We start from the raw sequence: 21,751 nt of genomic DNA, 5'->3' as shown, positions 1-21,751 counted from the left end.
TTCTCCCTTTACTGGTTTCGGAAAACCAATCGGCGTTCGTTTCGGGTCGGCTAATTACAGATAATATCCTTGTTGCTCAGGAGATGTGTCATGGTTTAAATACAAATCCTCGGTGTAAATCCGAATTTCTGGGATTTAAGACGGATATGAGCAAGGCTTATAACCGCGTCGAATGGGATTTCTTAGAAGCGGTTATGGTCAAGATGGGATTTGATAGGAAATGGATCTCTTGGATCATGTGGTGTGTATCTTCGGTCTCCTATCAAGTCCTTCTTAATGGACAACCTCGAGGCTTAATTAAGCCCCATAGGGGTTTACGTCAGGGGGATCCTTTATCTCCTTATTTGTTCATAATATGTACGGAGGTTTTAATTGCAAATATTAAAAAGGCTGAAAGAGAGAGTAGAGTTACGGGCATCAAGTTAGCCCGGGACTGCCTCACAATTTCACATTTATTGTTTGCTGATGATAGTTTGTTTTTCTGTAAAGCAGAGGCGGTAAAATGTACTACGGTTATGGAAATTATAAGGAATTACGGGGAAGCTTCGGGTCTAGAGGTGAATCTGGAGAAATCCTCCATTATGTTTGGGAAAAAAGTTTTACCTGAAAGCAAGACTCAACTAAAATCTGTAATGGGTATTTCCAAAGAAGGGGGAATGGGCTCGTATTTGGGTATTCCTGAGAATCTTCAGGGTTCGAGAACTAAGGTTTTTAGTTATGTCAATGATCGTTTGGATGATCGCGTGAATGGCTGGTCTGCAAAGTACTTATCGAAAGGTGGAAAGGAAGTTATGATTAAGTCGGTCGCGTTGGCTCTTCCAACCCATGTCATGTCTTGTTATAAACTAACGCAGGAGTTGACGTCTAAGCTTACGAGTGCAATTTCACGGTTCTGGTGGAAATCTAACGATAAAGCAAGAGGATTGCACTGGGTAGCCTGGGATAAGGTGGTAAGGAAAAGGGCGACGGCGGGTTGGGCTTTCGTACATTAGAACAATTTAATGATGCAATATTGGCTAAACAATATTGGCGGTTAATTCATTACCCGGAATCCCTAATGGCTCGGGTCATGCGAGGTAGATACTTTCGGAATAAACACCCTTTACACGCTAAGAAGCCGTATTCCCCCTCGTTTGCTTGGAGGAGTATTTATTCTACTCAAGGCTTGGTGAAATTTGGTGCAAGGTGGGCGATAGGCTCAGGATGTCATGTTTCGGTATGGCAGGATCCCTGGATACCGGATAATCAGTCAAGACCGGCTAATGGCAGAGGTCGCCTGTTACATCCCAATTTAAGGGTAAATCATTTAATTAATCCTATTACTAAGGAGTGGTATATGCCAATTCTTGAGGAGTTTATGGACCCGACAGACATTCAGATTATTCAAGCTATGGAGATCAGTAAAGTTTACAAACCGGATAAATTAATTTGGCACTATAATAAATCGGGGAAATATTCGGTAAATTCGGGTTATCGGCTAGCACGTAAATTAATCACAGAGGTTGAATTTGGGCCGTCTTGTACGGCCCTTAGGGCACAGGCTTGGAAACTGGAGGTTCCCTCGAAGGTTCAACATTTTTTCTGGCAGATTGCCTCTAGTTCCTTTCCAGTGATGGAACGACTTGCTCATCGGGGTGTTCGGTGTGATACCCTATGTAAACGATGTGATTCGGAGGTGGAGGCTATCAATCACGCACTATTTGAGTGTTCTCATTCTCGTCGGATCTGGGATTTATCTTCCGTTGACTTTACTTTCGGGGATTTTCCTTCTGGTTCCATATACACGAATCTTGATTATATATTTTGGCGGGTGTCTTCACAGGCGGGCGCTCCGAGTATACGTCTTCGTCTACCATGGATTGTCTCGTCAATTTGGAAAGATAGGAATAAAAAAGTTTTTCAGGGATGTGAGGCAGAACCAAGCGAGGTTATTAATCAGGCGGACAATGATAAATTGTTATGGGAAGAGGCTAAGTCCTTCTATTTGATTGCCCTAGATCCTCTGCCTGCGGAGTCTCGGGATCCTCTTCCCCATTGTCAGGTTGATGGTTCTTGGAAGGTGTCAGATCCTCTTGCAGGTTTGGGCTGGTGGTTTTGTAATAGTGAGGATATCACGCAATTTCTGGGAGCATGGAGTCAACGTCGCAGTCCTTCCCCTCTACATTCGGAGATTCAGGCTTTGATTTGGGCGATGGACTCTTTATTGTCGGCGGGGTTGACTGTCAGAACTTCGAGACAGATAGCGCAGAATTAGTGGCGATGGTGCAGTCTCCTGATGAATGGCCAGCTTTCTCCAACCTCTTGGACGATTTCAACGTTCTCCGATCATCCTTCCCATCCTTCCAGCTGTTGCGGATCCCATGGACTCCAAACATACGGGCAGATTGTCTGGCTCGTTTTTCGAGATCTTTATCTTATGAGACTTCTTTTGTAAACTCTTATCTTCCGGTTTGGGCAACCAATCTTGGAGTTATTTTCTAGTTTAACGTTAGGTTGAAAAAAAAAAAATACTACATTAATTATTTGAATTTTGAAGTAGACGAACTAATTTTTCCAGTTTGCATTTTTTGAAAACTCGTTTGGTTTTACTGTTAAAATAAATAAAAAGAAAGGAGATGACTTAAAAAAAAAAACAGAAAAAAAGATAATGTAAAATCCTCTATCCTTTGTCGGTTCCTTACTATGCCACCTAATTGTGATGTGAGACAGCGCCGCCCATACCTTCCTCTCCCTTTCACCACTGTTCTTTCGCCATACCTCTTTCCTTTCATCACTATTCTCTCTCTCTGTGTTATATACATGAGCTGAACATGTATGATTGGGTTCAAGTAATTTTCTTTCTTGTAAGTTTTTTTAATTTGGTAAGAGTGACTTCTTAAATTTGACAACGAAGTAATTGAGTTGAGGAATAACAGACTCCTATTTTATTTGCGATAACTGGATTTTATTTGTAAGAACTATATACAGCAAACTTAATACCACACTCCTATTTTATTTCTGATCTATGAATCTTCTCCCTAATCTCAATTCTATTGTATACTCGATTTGGTTTATATCACAACCAATTTGACAATTCAATTTTGGTTTCAATTTTTTGCTGTTTTTATTCAAGTATTCAGTCTATGATTATAAGTGCTATTTTCTTCAGTTTCTTTAGTTATCTTCGGTTTGGAAATGAAATATTTCAGTCTATTTGTTCTATTGCTAACTCTATGTATTTATTGTTTTTAGTTATGTGATTGTTGGACATATTGTGAACCAAAAGTTTGATATAAAGGTTCGATTTTTTTTTTGTACTTCTTAGATCTTATAGTATAAAGGATTACTGGCTATTGGCATTGAAACTTATAAACATTTCATTGGATGCAATTGATATTAGAGTAGACATGCCAATGACATTGCAGCTTCATTCCATCTCTAAGGTACTTATCGTTGCTTTCTTTAACTTTTTAAAAAGTAGCAAAAAAATCGAGTAAGAGACATGATTTAGCAAAATTAGAAACATTAAACCAAAACAAATACAACATAGCAATTGTGTTCTTGTAAAAGAAAATTGGATTGCACTGATATATTAATCTTCTTATTGAACAACACCTAGAGCAGAACATGCATCTCTAAACGTAGGATATAAAATGCCATCAACAGTACATAAATCTTCATAACTGGTTGCACCTCTTCTATGTGTTAAAAGGATTGTCATGTAAAACTGATCACCCATAGTTGTTGACGTAAATTGCATCTGAGTAACTCCTGAATTTCTTTGACGCCTGGTCCACTTTTTAGTAACTCTGTTCCAAACAAAGTGTTTAGGAAACTCAATGTAAGTCAGCTGTTTTGCCACTGTGTTGTGTGTGTTCATCTTCATCCACTCCAAAAGTTGAGAACCATTAGAGTAATAGAGAGACATCTTGGAACTGGAAAAAAGAAGATTATAATTAATATACTGTGTAAAGTAAAGATAAACAGAATATAATACAAATGGAGAAACTAATTGATTCAATAACTTGAACAGACATTATCAAGCAGTGAATATCGTTTCCAGAGAAGTTAAAGAAGCAAAGGAAGTGAAGAAAGATGATAAGAATGAGAATATTGTAAGTACAACTAACCTGAAGTTAAATAGGAGAATAAATCTTGCCATGATCTTTGCTTGTACTTAGTGGTGTTAGTGTTAGAAAATTACGGGATTTTGGTTATAAGAATTTTTTGTTTTTGTTTTTGGTATCTTAATTAAATATTTATCTCAAACATCCCACAACTGAATTAGCAGAGGCATAAAAAACAGAGGCCATAACAAAGAGTATTGGGCACGTATATTTTTTTTTTTAACTATACACCTTCTTTGATGTGAAAAAACACTATCATTACATCCTTAATATTAAAAAAAAATAACGAAAATATATACATTTAACACTACAAAGTACAACATTTAGTTTGATCCTACTATTCATGTAACTGGAAAATTAAATTTAAGTTGTTTTAACATAACAAAAGCTAAAATAAAATAAGATAAAGGATAAGCCATAAACACACTTGATGTTGATTTGCAAGATTCGACGGCCATTCTCCTTAAACATGAAAAACATGAAATTGACAGTTAGATAAATGTATAGCAATGTAAGTTTATAGGTCCAATAATTTCTGTTATATTAATAAGAGTAATATGAATAAAGAGAAAATAATGTAGTACTTACATATGACTCATCAATTATCTAATCTGTTGGAAAATCTCCTTAAAAACGACATTTGTTGTTTTTGTATCTCTGTTCTCATCCTCATCAACAATTAGGATCTTCAGACCTCTTCTGCTTTTGACTCTTGACACGGCGACGTAAAGTTGGCCGTGAGTAAACACCGCTCTAGGTAAACTCAATGTCTTTTCAAAATTCCAAAATTCTTGCAAAAGTAACGCAAGTATTTTCCTGAAAAATTAAAAATCAGATAAGTATATATCAACTTTATATTAAATAGACTTGAATATGAAAACAAATACCTGAGAAGTTTTAGTAATCTGATCAATAGATTCCCAGCTACTTAATGGGAAAGAATCTTCAACTTTGTTGCTCAAATCAGGTGTCATGAGTTGAAAAACTCTATGAACATCATTTGAGCCCCTATTGCCCAGCCTGTAGTGTTTTGTTGAAAATAAGGGAAGATATTGTCAACATTTTTGCTTTTAAGAAAACATATTAAACAAAGAAAAGACTTACTGCATTTTAAATTCAGCAATCTCATATAGGTCTCCATCAAGAAACAACTTTGTATAGAATCTAGAATTTTGAACAGATACTTTACCTATATATAAGAAAATTTGGTTAAGAGGTCGCATAAAGAAAAGTTCATATTATAAATTAGTAATAAGCTTGAATTTGTTACCATTAAATTTTTTGATCCTCATAAGACTCCCAAGTAATATTATAGGACCTGCAGTTTTTTTGGTAACATAGGAATATATACATCTTCAGTGTGATTCTCCCATAAAGTACATTCCATGATAGTGTCACTGCAATAAACATCAAACAAGAGGTCGCATAAAGAAAAGTTCATATTATAAATTAGTAATAAGCTTGAATTTGTTACCATTAGATTTTTTAATCCTCATAAGACTCCCAAGTAATATTATAGGACCTGCAGTTTTTTTTGGTAACATAGGAATATACATCTTCAGTGTGATTCTCCCATAAAGTACACTCCATGATAGTGTCACTGCAATAAACATTAAATAATAGTGTTACTGCAAGAGAATCCATAATATGTTGTAAATTTTATAAAGAGAGACATGAAGAAGTATGAAACTCTCCAGACACTTCACTAACCTTAGATCTCGTACCTGAATATCCAACAGCTTTGACTTCTGTCTACAACAATCTTTCTCAGTAATCTGACTCATACCAACAATTTCTCCAATAATATCTGGGAAAAAAATGGAAATAGAAGCAACCTTATAAGATAATGAAAATTGGAATGCTTAAATAACAGAAAGGATAATCTTTACTGAGAAATACTGAGCTCCACTTGAAAACGATAATCGATTTGGTAACGAAGAACAAAACATATGGATCTGCTGGGACATTGGTAATTGGAAATAAAAGAGGTTTTCTGGTGATTTTTTTTGCGTTTAGTGAATGTTGAAGAACATTTATATAGAAGAGGAGAATTGTTGTAACCACCATAAACATGGATTTGTTAGTGGGAGTGAAATTAGAAATGATTTTCAATTGTGTTTGTGTGTTTTGCTTCTCGTCGTGCAGAGGAGAGGAAAATGAAAAGGGGAACGACACGTGTTTTGATGCTTTGGTTAGGGTTATTGAAAGTACTAGATTTTAACCCGCGATACACCGCGAGATTATGTATTTTTGTATATTTTATATAATTTACTAAAAAAACATTATGTTAGATCAAATATATGTTTTAAACTTTTTTACAATAATATTGAGATATTTGTAATTTTATTTTCTTTATCTATTTAAAAATTATTATTTTCACTTGAAATTTAATTAATCAAAATTCTTTTATTTTGGAATTTAATCAATCAAAATTAGTTGTTGTGAAAGTAAACATCTGTTAATATGTATAATACTTTGTAGTTAGTATAAAATTATTTAAATTTTCTTATTCACCAATTTGAAATTAGTTAGTTTTGTCTATGAGTATGATTAAGCGGGTTAGTGTACTAATATATAAGTGTACTAATATATATAAGTGTACTAATATTAACCTAATTCTCATCACATACTTATTATTAGTCTAGGTTTGGACCCGTGGATAATATTATTGATATTACTCATATGACTAAATTTGATGTATTCACTATTTAAATTGTGCAACAGGATATATATATATATATATTTGTATTTGACATCATAACTCTATAAATGACACATGTTTTTTAGTCAAAAAACATATATCATTTTGTGGAGGTTAAAACAATATATATATATATATATATAGTATAATAAAATCATACATTATTAGTTTATTTTTATATTTTTTTCTACCCAATTTTGACATCAATTGCTCTATTCATTTTAACATAGAAAACATTAAACAATTTATGTATAATGGAAAACATGTATAATGGAAAACCAATTATGGAAAATCAAAATTGAATAAGGTAAGATATTATAGTTTCTTTTTTCATTAAAACATTTTAAAACTTGTAATTAAAAAGGAAAATAAAAATTGATGTTGTTCAGATATATTTCCATACTCGATTTTTTTAATTTAATTTAAAATTTTTTTTTTTGTATTAAATGTTTTAATTACAATGGCATATAATGTAAATATTGTCCAACTTTAAGCCTTCTTATGAAAAATGCTGTGAAAATAATAATATAGATTGTTGAAGGGCTTTTTTGTGGGCTTCAAATATTGTAAATAAGCCATAAACCCAATCATTCAAATTGGTGAACGGACATTGTTAGTTTTTTTTAACACAGTTATTTATCCGACGATCTCTTTTTTATAATAGGGTTTTGTTTTTTATTTTTTTAAAAAAGTTATATGGCACAAACTTTACTGGACGGGTGACTTGTGGTTGATAAAAGATTTTCTCCGACTAACGGCGGATAATGCAGTGAAGGGACGACGATGATTCTGATAACTTCACCGACGGTGACGTATCTCCGTCACCGCCTCCACACTTCCCAAACCAGTTCGCCTCGCCATTTCCGCCGGAGCAGAGAAATCTCGACCGTCGATCGGTGCTGCAATCCATGGCAGACAACGACGGATCGTTTCAAATTACGAACACGAAACAGTTCCTCGTTCTCGTGCTGTGCTCGCCGGAAACCAGATACGGCGACGGTTGAGATCGAAGATGATTATAAACGGAGAATCGTTCGGTATCTTCTGTGGACTGCTGAAGCTGTGTATATACTATGGCTATTTCTTCTTCCTTATGCTCCTGTGAGTGATTTTAACTTCAATCTTAAGATTTATCCGTGGATCTGTGTGTGAATTTTACTAAGGTTTATGTAGAATGTGATGAATCTTGATGATGATCTGGATAGTTATAGGAAATGAGAACCATTTCTTCAATTTCTCTGCTTGAATGTTTTTGAGAATCGATTTAGGTTTGAATCATATAGTCTTAGGTTATGAAATCTAGGCATTGATCTATGTGATTAGTAACTTATGGATTGTGAGAATTTTTCTAAGGTTTATGTAGTAGAATCATCACATTGATAATTTTGTGAATGAGAACCATAATATATCCTGCTTGAATGGTTTGAGAATCGAAAAAGTTTGTTGTCTCTCGAATTTTGCATGTATATTGGTTAGCATTATCTTTAGATTATGCTTTTTTTTAAAAAAAAAATCAGAAATGAGACTCTTTTGATGAACAGGGAGATCCAGTGTGGGCAATTAGTTCAGAGACAGTGAATTCTCTTTTGGGACTTTCTCTGAATTTCTTCTTTGTCTTGCCTCTTACAAACTCTGGTATGTTCTCCTTATAAGAGTCTTTTGTTTCTCTGATCAATTATATTGATCGATCTCATGAAAAAAAACTCTTGATTTTTGACACTTGGTGGCAGAACAGCTGGTATTCAATTCTTACAAGCTCCTGTTCTTCACCCGGTAATGTACCTTTTAAACTTGAAATGTTTGTTTCTGCAATAGTGATAGTATTTTGTCATTCTGCTTAAAATATTTTCAACAAAAATCAACAGATGGCTGAAGGGTTATTCAACTTTGTAATAGCTTGGACACTCATGTTTGCTCCGTTGCTATACACAGACCGAAAGAGAGATGGATACAAAAGCTCTCTTGATGTCTTATGGGGTCTCATGATGTTCCTCACAAACAGTAAATTTGGCAACTTTGTTTATTATATATCTAATAAGCTTAGTTTCTTCTAAAAACACATCTCTAATGTAGTTTATCGGTTCTGTTGATCTCGTGTTGCGAACAGCGTTTCTAATCCCATACATGGCTTTACGGCTCACTGACGCTGACCAGAATGATAAACCTAGCAAAAGGTCTCAACTTGGCGAAGCAATGACCAAGGGTGCGCCAATAGTTGGTCTGACCGGAGCTACGGTGTGTCTGATATCAACATTGTGGTCTCTCTATGGTCGAGCAGATGGAGATTTCGGTGGAATAATGGACAGATGGCAGTATCTCATTGGTTATTTGGGATCGGAGAGACTAGCTTACGCTTTTATATGGGATATATGTCTGTACACAATTTTTCAGCCGTGGTTGATTGGAGAGAACCTGCAAAATGTGAAGAAGGGCAAGATTGAGTTGGTGAGTTATCTTAGGTTTGTTCCTGTTTTTGGTTTGCTTGCATATCTTTTGTTTCTCAATCTCGATGATGAAGCAATTTAATAAGTTATTTAATTGGTATACACAATCATGTATTGTATCAAATTTAATTATATTGTGGAAAATTTGATTGTAGCAAGAATTGAAAAAAAAATCCTAAAACATTTTTTTTTTTTTGGTACTATGATACTATTACTATCCATACAACCAAACAAAGTTAACGAGAAAATTGACATACACAATTGACATTTGATATTTTTTTGTACTATTAAGTATTAACATATACAATTTACATGTAAAATTGACATATACAATTTACATGTAAAATTGACATATACAATATTTTTGTACTATCCATACAACTAAACAAATTTAACGAGGATATTGACATACTTTTTTTTTGGGCCAAAGTTGATACCTACCTTATATTACCCTTTGTTTTTTTTTTTAATGAATGTTAAATTATATTCAAACAAAAAATCCTTTTTACAAAGTATTGCATCCGTGTTTCAAAAAAATTAAAATTTTAAGAAATCAAAAAGAAGCTTAAGGTCTGGACTGAAACCAAACTTGTAAACCATCCCTTGAAAAATATCTAAGCCATTGGAGAACTCGTGTTAATGAGAGGTCACATAAACGTCTTCTTTATGCGGATAAACTGATCAAGACGGAGTAGAGTTTTCACAATCTCCACATCACAAAAAATTGACCATATGTTAATCATTTCCGACTTTGTATAGCAGCAAGAGAGGCATTGTTGAATCTTGTCACTCAACAATGAACCAGATTTTTTCGTTTTAATTTAAAGATTGGTTTATCTATCTTTTTTGATAAATTATTTTAGCACACTTGTATATGACTGTATTCATTTCACTGAAAATTATAAAGAAATTACCTTTTGCACCGGTTTACCACTTGGCTACAGATTAGGAAGAAAAAAAAGTTGAATCTACCAAACGAAATGTTATTATATACGTTTCAACCGAAGCTAAATTAAAAATAAAATGTTACTACACTACAAGATTTTTGTAGTGATATATGAAATGTTATTTGAGTTCGTAAACCTAATTTTCGAAAGGCCATTGTCATTGCCGCGTGGATGAATCGTTGCCATCAACATGCTAAAATTTAATATTTTGTTGATTTATTCCCAATACAATAAAATATCATTTTACATACCTTTTTGCTTTGAACTTTTCTTTGTGCAGTTGCAATCAAACACAGACTACACAGTTGTTTATTTTGTTTCTGTACCACCTGCCAAAAAAAAATGGTTTTGTTCATTGTGTTTGCCAAGTCAAATTATATATCACTAACAAAGATTCTTTCATTCTTTGATCAAACTTTTGATCTGAATGACAAAAAACTGAGGTTAATTAGCTTGGAGAGTTTGACCCAAAAAAAAAAATTAGCTTGGAGACTTATGTAAAATATAACTTCTATAAGGACTATAAACTGAGAAAGTAATTAGAGAGAAGCAAATGATGTATATGTTAAACATATGAGAGGATTATAATGAACCAATTTGGCTCTGATTGTCTGAAAGATGTCTTTGATTAGTTGAAGCAAATTTGGTCGAGATTCTGAGCTAGGCAATTGCATGTTTCCTTGTTTCCAGACCTAGTATGGAGCGGGTTTCATAAGAGCTTGAGGTTTCCTAATTCCTGAGAGATTGGGTGAGACTGTGATGGTAGGGATCCAACTAACGATGTCTCTTAAGTCTTAAGGTGTCAGGAGTAGTCAATTGACCCCAACTCTCTCTCTCTCTCTCTCTCTCTCTCTATATATATATATATATATACATATGTCTAATTGTCAAAGCAAAACTATGTAATATATACACTACAGTGGTTTAGAAAGGGACGAGCCATATGTAGAACTACCTATATACACTACAGTTTTTATATCATGTATTTTGCATAACTTTTTCCATATCTAGAACTACCTATGTTTTGGTAGTTGAAAACTCATAAAATAGAGTCTTACACCTTTTTTTTTTCTAAACCATGAGAGTTGACCTATGGCTCATACTCTATTTTGGTATCCGAAACCAACTTTTAGTCCATTCCGATTTAATAAATGCTTTGTCCATCCCAAAAGAGGATTGAACCCAGGGCATAAAAAACCAACTCTCCACTAGGGCACCACTACAGTGGTTTAATTTTTCGATTAAGCAAAGAAGACGTTCACACCTTTTTTGGAAAGCAACTAGAAATTCTCAAGATATTTTAGCTCCATGTAACGAATATGTGAATGCATTACAATTTAGTAATTTACAAATCTTCTCCAACTCTTCAAGATGTATTTGTTTGAAAGTAAGAAGACTGGAAACCAAATGTTAAGTTGTTATTAATTACACAGATTGGATAAGTTGCAAACGACATTCAATAGGCTTATTGTTTGATCTTAAATACAATATGAACAATAAGATTTTTTTTACAGTTGTATTTAAAAATTCACTTATGAATTGAGAATTTAAAATTTTGGTGAATTACTATTGGTTAATTGTTATGAAAATATATTATTATAAATAAAAAAATGTATTTATAGCTAAACATTAAATATTTTTCTTAATTTGTGTTAAACTCCTAAAAAATCATTATTTTCTAATACAGAGGAAGTATAATTTTATCCATAATCATACACAGACATATATACATATGATTATTTTACAACAAATCAATAAATAAAACTATGTGAATCAGGTTTTCAGGTTTAACCCGGATGGATCGTGGCCGAATGACTTGTTATGGTTTCGTAGATCAAGTTTTATGCAACTGAAATTTTATGTGATGTAATTCAAAACCTCCCCATTAAAAATAATTATATATATGTATTTTTATATATTATTCATATGTTCAATCATGAACATACCAATTACCAAACGTTATACTAACGAGAGATATGCACTACACCTACTTTACATCCATCTTTTTTCACTTTCAGCTACTTTCTACTTTTCCTATATCTTTTTTCATCTTTTTGGCTTCGGTATCATTTTTTATGGCAAAACTACCTCTCTCCTCTTTCTCTCCTTCTTTTCTCTCTTTTTCTCTTTTTTTATAGTTGTTAACACTTTAAATGATTATCATAAAGCAAATTATCTATTTATTTATATATAATATATTATGATTATATATTTTCTACATTTTAAGATACATATGGCTATATTTTTGATGAATTTTTAGATTATATAATATCCATTTGTCATTGAACATTTGTTCAATGATAAGTGGTTAATCAATTGCAGTATTAGGTTATGTTATGATCTCTTTGAAAGGTTCATGTGTTACCCAAAACTCAAAAAACATAAAAGAAAAGCTTATGATGATTAGTTACAGACTTTAACTTGAAAAGAAAAATAAACAAAGTTTAGTGGATAAATAAATTATGGATAGGTCTCTATGGATTCATTCAAAACAAAGTAAAATTTTCCAAGGTTAGTCTCTTTTCCACCACCAGTTCAATAACAAAGGATATTCATACATTAAGATTTATGATTTCCATCCAAGGCCATCCACGTAACTTTGACCACATGTTCATTAACCATAATTTTTTGACATATGTTTGTTGGACATGAGCACATGCTTTCTTGTGCTATGATATCATTTAGTTTAGTTTGATCGCTACAAATGATAACCATGTGTACATGGTAACATGGATACCATTGGTGTTTTGTTCATTCATATTCTGTAGGTATAGTATTGTTATTGTGGGATATCATTTAGTTTAGTTTGATCGCTACAAATGATAACCATGTGTACATGGTAGCATGGATACCATTGGTGTTTTGTTCATTCATATTCTGTAGGTATATTATTGTTATTGTGGGATATCATCTAGTTTAGTTTGATCGCTACAAATGATAACCATGTGTACATGGTAGCATTGATACCATTGGTGTTTTGTTCATTCATATTCTGCAGGTATAGTATTGTTATTGTGGGGAGAAATAAATAGATAGTGGGAGAGTTAGCAGAAAGATCATAGAAAAAAAAAATTTCATCATCGTGTAGGAGTTAAATTTAAAAATTTTAATTACACAAAATTAGTAACTTGTTTATTATTTTCAGATAGCTTAACATATGTTGTTAATTTCTCGTTAATATATTATGTTAAATTATGCGACGTTAAGTGACAACTACTTTTTTTTTTGGTTTTTTTATTTACTTCAATTTTTTTTAAATGTGTAATTCGATTTTTTTTTTTGTTTTGTAGAATAGAAAGAACGTGCTCTTTCTTTTACCTTTATTTCTTTTTTTTTAGCATTGTACATGTCTTTTTTTTGGAAAAGAAACGTATCAATTAACGTGATTTTATTTTTATTGGAGCTCTAATAGTTTTTGACGAATAGCTTTTTTTACAGTAATTAATAAGTTTGGAAAATAAATAATTTGTAACTGATAAATTTAAAATATTTTTGTGAAAATATATGGTGGAACACGTAAAATTTAAATTCATGAGTTGTTTAATTGAAAGTGATTTTAGGACTCTTTTAACTAAGATCATGAGATGTGCGGTAGAGTAATTAGGATTTTATAGCATAAATATTATTTTTTTTTGATATATTTTGGGAACTAAAAAATAATAATTGTTTTTACGGTAAATAAGATATATGATATTTTTAAAAATAAATTGTGACCATTTTCTTATTTTGTTTTTGGATTTTTTTTGTTAATTACTAAGTTATGAAAATAAAATCTGATGTGGAGAGAGAGAATAGAAGGGGTTAGAAGGAGTGAGATGTAATATGTAATTAAACCTGAGAAAAGTATACGAGTAGTAGAAAGTAGGTGTAGTTGTAAATAGTTTTGGTGAAAGTGGGTGTGGGTGCAAAATTCCCAAATTTAAATTCATGAGTTGTTTATTTGAGAGTGATTTTAGGACTCTTTTAACTAAGATCATGAGAGGTGGAGTAATTAGGATTTTATAGCATAATTATTATTTGTTTTGATGTATTTTGGGAACTAAAAAGTAATAATTATTTTTTACCGTAAATAAGATTTCTGATTTTTTTAAAATAAATTGTGACCGTTTTCTTATTTTGTTTTTGGATTTTTTTTGTTAATTACTAAATTATGATGTGGGAGAGATGAGAGAGAGAATAGAAGAGGTTAGAAGGAGTAAGGGGTAATAGGTAATTAAACTTGAGAAAAATATATGAATAGTAGAAAGTAGTTGTGGTGCAAAATTACCTATAATAATATGGTCTCCAAATTTTTTTTTTGTAAATTCACATAAATTCCACTTATCTTTTGTTGAATACCATTGCGCAGATCCACATAAATTCCAAATAATTTTCAACAAAAGATTATATATATCTACCTTCATGGAAAATTGAAGTAAATGATGTGTATTAATATTACCCTCTGATCAGCTAACACAATCTTAAATATTGTCTCAGATTGAGCAGTATATCGAATGACTTTACATCAACAAGGTAAGTCGAGCCATTGCACCAATTTTTTTTTTTTTGAACTTTAAGCGAAACAAAAAATCAAATACTATTTGCTTGTAAGATGAGTATGAGGTGAGATGATTTTTGGGTTGGCAATGGAAGAATATATATATATATATATATATATATATATATGCTCTATAGTCGTGGGTATACGACATAGATACATAGATAATAGAGAATATTACAATATACGGAATTTATAAAATGAATATTCGTGTAGAAAAGATTTGAAAATCATTTAATCATTGTATTTTCTATGTTTTCCTATGTAAATATTTAATTTTGTTAGCTACGCATTGCAGTTTTTAGTTATTGTGATAGAAATATGAAAGATTTTATGAAGATTAGGTGCTTTATTCATTTGCCTACAATTCAGGTTTAAAATATTTTCTGGTTTGATTGTACACACTATCGATTAACTATTTGCCAAAATCAAGGTTAGTTACTTCTAAAGTTTTGAGGAAGTTAGTATGATTCTTGAAGATATGTTTAAAAGATTTTGATTAGAAATGCAAAATCATTTTAAAATTTTGAATTAACCGTTGGACATGTTGGCTTTTTAAAATCATTGGGCTTTTTACAATGTTGGCTTTTTTTAAAAAACATATTTATTACAGTACACACTATCGATTAACTATTTATGTGGGTTAGTATTTTTTTGTTACAACTATATAACTTTTAGATTCTATAAGTATTTTTTGTATAAAAATACAGTGATATTTTCTGTAATATACCACATGACAGTAGGATTATTTTGCTACCAACATGGCTTAAATAAATATATAGAGATATCCTATAATTAAGGACATTTCTAACCTATTTCTATATTGAGAATTTGCTCCAACCCACATTTTTTCAACTCTAAAATAGAGATTGCTAGATTTATATTTTCTCTATATATATAGAAGAAAAATAGAGTTTCTCTATATATAAAAAAATTCTTTATTACAAAAGAATACATTGCAATAATACTCACCTCTATTATATTATAGAATTCCTTTATTATAGCGATAAAAAAAGATAAATATACGGAGATGGTCTAAATAAATCAAATTATATTTATAATTTTGATATATGTATAGAAATTTCTGATGAATTTCTGATAAATCAGAAAACCGTAGAAATTTCATAGGAATTCTATCAGAATTGCTCCTTTTTTTGTATTATGTTACTCTTGTAAATAAAAGAGTAGAATTGGTGAATATTATGTATATTCGGAATTTAGTTTCTTCTATTTGATCAAGTGGGACCAGGGGACCTTATATATGAAGTTAAATTAAACAAATAACATCAGTACAAAAGAACGAGTGAAAAGATTTCAAAGGCGGGAGAGTAATGCGTGACATTTGGAGTGGAAGTATATGATGATTGCGTTGAAATCCTCAGCAACCATCCAAGCAAAAAACCCTTGTGATGCAGAGGTCTCTTTTAACTTGCATGCCTTTTAATTCATTTATACAAATTTTTTTTGAAAGAGTTGATATTAAATGGTGAGTATATCCACCACTCCACGTGAAACTTTAGAAAATCAATACTCCTTATAACTTTGAACTTTGAAAGGGTGTTGTCATATTTGATGCTTCTACAAGACTACAACTCGTTTTTTTTGGTATCCGTGCGTATATAAGTGGAACCCATAATCCGTCTTGTTAATTTAAGAACGTAATGTAAATGGAACAAAACGGTGTTTAACAAAAGCTACTGAACATAAGCAAAAAAAAATAAAAATAAAAAAAAATATCATGTTTGAGCCGGCCGGGTGTTGAATTTGTGTTTGACAAGGGATAACATTTTTTCTTTGGGTCTATTTATTTGGGGTTTTAATATGTTGGTTCGGTTTTTAGTTTATTTATTTATTTAAATCTTTATATATGTCTCTTTTTATTCAAACCATGTTCTCCTACCCAAACTTTGTTACAGAAAAAAAAAACAACCGACTGATCTTTCTCTTTCTATCTAGTCAATTTAATTACGTACCTCTTTGTGCGGGATTTAGCACTTCCAACATACCAATTTAAACCGGAAAGATAAATCGATTAGTTAACTAGGAATCCGATTAACGGTTCTAACTAATGTTTTACTTAAGGCATGTTAGGACAAAGAGGCCCAACGATGGAGAGCCGACTTCCCAATTCACCTGACGACCGACTTAAGGAAGAAGCAGCAACTTTCCATATCTTGTTTCGGGCTATAAGGAAAGTTGATATATTTTGTAATCGAACGAAACTGTATAAAAGGGGAGAGATTTCTCCATTGTAAGGCATCCAAAAATTAATACAAGAACCCTAGTTTTATTTATTGTTCTTGAGCAAAACCCTAATTTGTTTCCAATAAACCTAAATCCCTTTCGTTCTTAGCTTTAATCCAATTTCTTTGAGAGAGTTCTTAAGTGAATTTGTTTCCCCCTTCAAACAAATTCATTGTGGAAATCCAGTTTCTACAATTGGCGCCGTCAATCTGGATCCGAGCAATTTGCCAAGGATGCAAGAGCATCTGCCGATGTGTTCTCGCTTCGCGGAACCTTTGTCAGAGAAAAAGAAATGAATTCCTCAGACAATGTCCGGACCAACTGGCGGTATGCTCCCATTTGCTCGTTCTTAGCGTCGAACTCACCATTGAATTGACTGACTACCAGCTGGGAATCAAAGAAGACTTGCAGGTGTGTCACTCTGAGCCCCCGTACTAACCGGAGCCCTGCGAGAACTGCCTCGTATTCCGTTTTGTTATTGGATGCTTTGAAATTGAGCTTCAATGCTTGCTCAAGCACTTCGCCGCTTGGAGATCGGAGAATGAGTCCCACGCTGGGTCTCTGATGAGATGATGAGCCATCGACGAACATGGTCCAATGCTCTTCCTTAGGTGTTGGATCTCCGAGCTCAGGAGAAAGCTCGGTAATGAAATCGGCTAGGACTTGTGACTTCAAGCTTGGTCGAGAGCGGTATTCGATATCGTACTCGCTCAACTCGACCGCCCATTTCGCCATGCGTTTTGACTGAAGGGGGCTATGGAGGATAGTTTGGAGTGGCTGGTAGGTAAACACGACGATGGAATGTGACTGGAAGTAAGGTCGAAGTTTACGCGCAGCGGTGATCACAGCGAGAGCCAATTTTTCTAATGTAAGATATCTTGATTCCGCATCGTTGAGGGCTTTGCTAGTATAAAATATTTGTCTTTGTTCACTGCGGTCCAAGTCGTCTTGGACCAGTACGCCGCTAACTGCCAAGCCAGAAACCGAAACGTAAAGGTAAAATGTTTCGCCGTCTTCCGGTTTGACCAGCACCGTTTAACTGGTCATATATTCCTTCAACTGCCGAAAGGCGATCTCGCAGCCGTCGTCCCAATGAAAGTCTTTGTTTCCCCGGAGGAGCTGATAGAAGGGAAGGCATTTATCCGTTGATCAGGCGATGAAACGATTAGAGCAGCGATCCAGCCAGTCAGGCGCTGCACCTCCTGTTTGTTAGTAGGGAACGGGAGGCCAAGTATTGCTTCAATCTGTTTGGGGTTGGCCTCTATTCCTCGCTCAGTAAGGATGTATCATATGAATTCGCCTGATGTGACGCCAAATGTGCACTTCGTCAGATTCAATTTTATCCGAAATCGATCCAAAATGTCGAAGCACTCAGCAAGATGCTGAATATGCTGCTCCGCGATTAGAGACTTGACCAACATGTCGTCGATGTAGACCTCCATAGTTCGTCCGATCAGATCGGCGAACATCATATTGACCAACCGTTGGTAGGTTGCCTCGGCGTTTTTCAATCCGAACGGCATAACTTTATAACAATAGGTTCCTCTGTCCGTGATGAATGCCGTTTTTTCGCGATCTGTCAAAATCATGGAGATCTGGTTGTATCCTGAGAAAGCATCCATGAATGAGAGCAATTGGTTCCCTGTTGTGGCTTCGACGAGTCGGTATATGTACGGCAAAGGGAAGCTATCCTTAGGACACGCCTTTTTGAGATCGGTGAAGTCCATGCAGACTCTCCATTTTCCGTTCTTCTTTTTAACCACGACTGGGCGGGCCAACCAATCAGGGTACTGGACCTCCATTATTTGATCTGCTTTGAGTAAGCGTTCGACTTCGTCTTGGACTGATTTTGCCCGATCTGGACACAGACGCCTGCGTTTCTGCCTAACTGGTTTGAATGTTGGGTCGATATTGAGTCTGTGGCAGATGATTTCGGGGCTACTCCCGACCATGTCCTTTGTCGACCAAGCAAATGTGGAAGACCGAGATTGCAGGAAAGCGATAAGCTGTACCTTAATATTGTCTTCCAGTTCGGCCCCCACCCCAACAGTTCGTGATAGATCCGTAGGGTCAATGTTTACTTGGATTATTCGACATTCCGGAGATTTGGTGAGGTCTCTCTCTGGCTTATGGGGATCGAAGAGATGGTCTCCGCTCTGTAATTGCTATGCGTCCTGGTTTTTCCTTTGCTTCTTTTCGATGACGGAACAAGTTCGGGCCATCCTTTGATAGCCATATAGCGTACAGATCCCTGTTGGGCTAGGGAATTTAAGGCAGAGATGGTAGGTTGACGGTACATCTTGCATCGCGTATATCCATGGTGACCCCATAATGGCGTTGTAAATTGGGGGTGCATCGACGACCACGAATTTAGTTTTCCGAGTCAGTCCTCAAGCACGCACTTGCAATTTTACATTGCTCATCAACATTTTAGCGATCCCATCGTAGCCGGTCAACGTTTGGGTCTTAGGTTTCACATGTTCATGTATGACGCCCATCTTTTCTAACGTCTACCAGAACAAAACGTTTACTGTGCTTCCAGTATCCACCAAGACTCTTTCGACGTGGAATTCACCCATAGTTACTTCGACGACCAGGGGATCTGAATGAGGATGTTGAATCCCTTTGGCGTCTTCCGCGGTGCACGATATGGGCTCCGAACAGAGTGGAGGTTCGCTCGAGACCGCCTGAAAGCTGCATATTTGGCGTGCCCTCTTTTTAATGCCCGAACAGAGTCGGTGCAATCTTCTGGCGGGCCAAGTATCATAGTTATTCGACCTCGGTGAGGGGAGTTAGCTCGCTCGGGGTTCTGTCCCCGTTGTCGCTTTGGGGGACCGTGTAGCTCGTTTTCTTGGGGCGTCTCTTCTTGATGGTCGGTGAATACTTCAATTGCTGGCTGTTGAATATTGTTGGTCGGGCCGTTGTTTGCGTAACCTCGACCAGTACCACCTACGCCGCGGCCACCGTTGGATTGACCACCTCGCCAGCCTCCACGACGACCCCTCCCCCCTCGAGAACTTCGGGGTTGAAAAACGGCTTCCACTTCGCCAGAAAGATATTTTCCATAGAGATAATTCTTCAAGTGCACACACTCGTGCGTGGAATGGCCAGGTACCATATGGAAATCACAGTATAATTCTTTTGGGTTGGATGTCGGTTTGCTTTGGCCATCAGCTTCGGAGACCGCGTGAACTATTCCCTTCTCTCGGTCCTGAGGGTCGTGATGCTTTCGGGCCTCGTGGTATTCATCTCGATTCCTAACTTTCGTGGGAGTTGGAGGTTCGGGTGCCGTTTTTACGGCCAGCCGGGCGTCTTCATCTTCCATGAGTGCAAACCGGGATGCTTGATGTACCGCGTCATCTAGGTCTTTGGGTTCCTGGATGTTGAGGTCCTTTCGTAAGGCCGAACCGGGAAGTAGACCCTTTTTCAAAGCGGCTATTTGGCATCTTCTGGGACGGAAACGTTTGCCAGTTTTTCTTTAAATCTTCCCAGGAAGCTACCAATGGGCTCGCCATGCTCTTGGGCCATCTCCCTGAGGTCCGAACTCGTCACACCTCGTTCGATGAAAATTTGATAATGCTTGAGAAAAGCTGTTGAAAATTGTGTGAAGTTATCAATCGAATTCGACGCAAGCGTTGTGAACCAAGTTAAGGCGGGATCAGAGAGACTGTCGAGGAACAGTTGGCGGTATCCAATGTCCCTCTGTTCATCAGTTAATCGCGCCTTGGCCGCGGTTGCCATGAAATATGTCATAAAAAGGAGCGGATCCTTATCTCCCAGGTAAGTCGGGAGCTTCAATTTGACGTTTGGTATGGCGGTCTGCAGAATCCGCTGTGTGAAAAGAGTGCGTCGAGTGACCTCGACAATCCTGTCAATTTCAGGGGTGGTACTGATAGCCTGATGGAGGAGAGAACTCATTCCACGAATTTGCGACTGGATTTCCTCGATCTCAAGGCGAGGTCCCGTGCTTGTTGTAGGGGTGGCCTGATTGATTGGGGTTTCATGGATCCGTGAGTTCAGATTTGACGGCTGGATGATCGATGTTACCAAGGGAGGGAGAGTCCTTCGTTCCGCTTGGTCGACCATCGGCACGTCCGAGAAATCAAGGCGACATGTGAGATCGCCTGTCCTAGGTTCAGGCGATTGCCCCACAGAAAGTGGTGATGGGGTCGTCTGAGTTACGACAGCATCAAATCTTCGATTGGTGTCAGTGATCATCTGGTAGATCTCCTTCATCATGGTGCCGAACAAGATCTTGAAGTCTTCCATAGAGACAACCTGCAGGTTTGATGCCGCCGTCGTAGCGCGATTAGGGAGATCCTCGGTTCGGGCGCCAGGTTGCTGCTCTGTAACGCGCGTCGTTTCTCCGTTCGTGGGTTGTTCGTCCGAACGCTCCGCTTCAAGGTTGTCCGGTTGTTCGCAAGTTCGCCCTGTCTCCTGATCGAATTCACCCTCGGATCCGGTCCCAGTCGGGAGTTTGGTGCGATTATCAGTCAAGTCGAACGAAGTGGTGGCGTTACAACAAACGTAAACGGCAGTGGTTTGGGTGGTTGGAGCGTCACCTCGCGCTTCCGTGTTGCTCTTGAGAAAAACCCTAATTTTTTTCCAGTAAACCTAAATCCATTTCGTTCTTAGTTTTAATCCGATTTTTTTGAGAAAGTTCTTAAGTGAATTTGTTTCTCCATTTAAACAAATTTATTGTGGAAATCCAGTTTGTACAGTACCTTACAATTAAAACCTAACAAACATTGTCAGTATGGTTATACATGCAA

The 21,751-nt window shown here is 35.6% G+C and overlaps 2 protein-coding genes and 1 long non-coding RNA gene across 14 annotated transcripts; 2 read left to right on the top strand and 1 right to left on the bottom strand.

Moving 5' to 3' along the window:
• Window positions 1–1,057: 1,057 nt before the first annotated feature.
• Window positions 1,058–2,254, top strand: LOC147942176 (uncharacterized). The gene has a single exon (XM_087455957.1). It carries the CDS (start codon window positions 1,058–1,060, stop codon window positions 2,252–2,254), a length of 1,197 nt encoding a protein of 398 aa, XP_087312083.1.
• Window positions 2,255–2,715: 461 nt separating this feature from the next.
• Window positions 2,716–9,522, top strand: LOC104790199 (uncharacterized). 5 transcript variants are annotated; one of them, XM_087455750.1, is made up of 9 exons: window positions 2,741–2,843; window positions 3,232–3,277; window positions 3,385–3,422; window positions 4,013–4,094; window positions 7,500–7,908; window positions 8,349–8,442; window positions 8,543–8,580; window positions 8,673–8,808; window positions 8,915–9,522. In XM_087455750.1, exons 5-9 carry the CDS (start codon window positions 7,591–7,593, stop codon window positions 9,331–9,333), a joined length of 1,005 nt encoding a protein of 334 aa, XP_087311876.1. In that variant the 5' UTR covers window positions 2,741–2,843; window positions 3,232–3,277; window positions 3,385–3,422; window positions 4,013–4,094; window positions 7,500–7,590; the 3' UTR covers window positions 9,334–9,522. The 5 variants fall into 5 exon arrangements, with proteins under 5 accessions (XP_087311875.1, XP_087311876.1, XP_087311877.1 ...); XM_087455751.1 differs by having other exon boundaries at window positions 3,380–3,422; XM_087455752.1 differs by having other exon boundaries at window positions 2,742–2,828; window positions 3,380–3,422.
• On the bottom strand, window positions 4,287–6,279 carry LOC104790196 (uncharacterized). Of its 8 annotated transcripts, none has more exons than XR_015560301.1 (8): window positions 5,996–6,279; window positions 5,817–5,913; window positions 5,581–5,706; window positions 5,377–5,503; window positions 5,211–5,295; window positions 4,994–5,126; window positions 4,695–4,922; window positions 4,287–4,568 (listed from the first exon to the last, which is right to left on the bottom strand). It is a non-coding gene; the product is annotated as an uncharacterized LOC104790196 (long non-coding RNA). The 8 variants fall into 8 exon arrangements; XR_015560303.1 differs by having other exon boundaries at window positions 5,831–5,913; window positions 5,996–6,262; XR_015560304.1 differs by having other exon boundaries at window positions 6,006–6,123.
• Window positions 9,523–21,751: the final 12,229 nt, after the last annotated feature.

Source organism: Camelina sativa, chromosome 6 (assembly GCF_030686135.1).
Source record: "Camelina sativa cultivar CO46 ecotype springtype chromosome 6, ASM3068613v1".
Classification (NCBI taxonomy): domain Eukaryota; kingdom Viridiplantae; phylum Streptophyta; class Magnoliopsida; order Brassicales; family Brassicaceae; genus Camelina; species Camelina sativa.
This window is presented reverse-complemented; position numbering and strand designations above follow the sequence as displayed.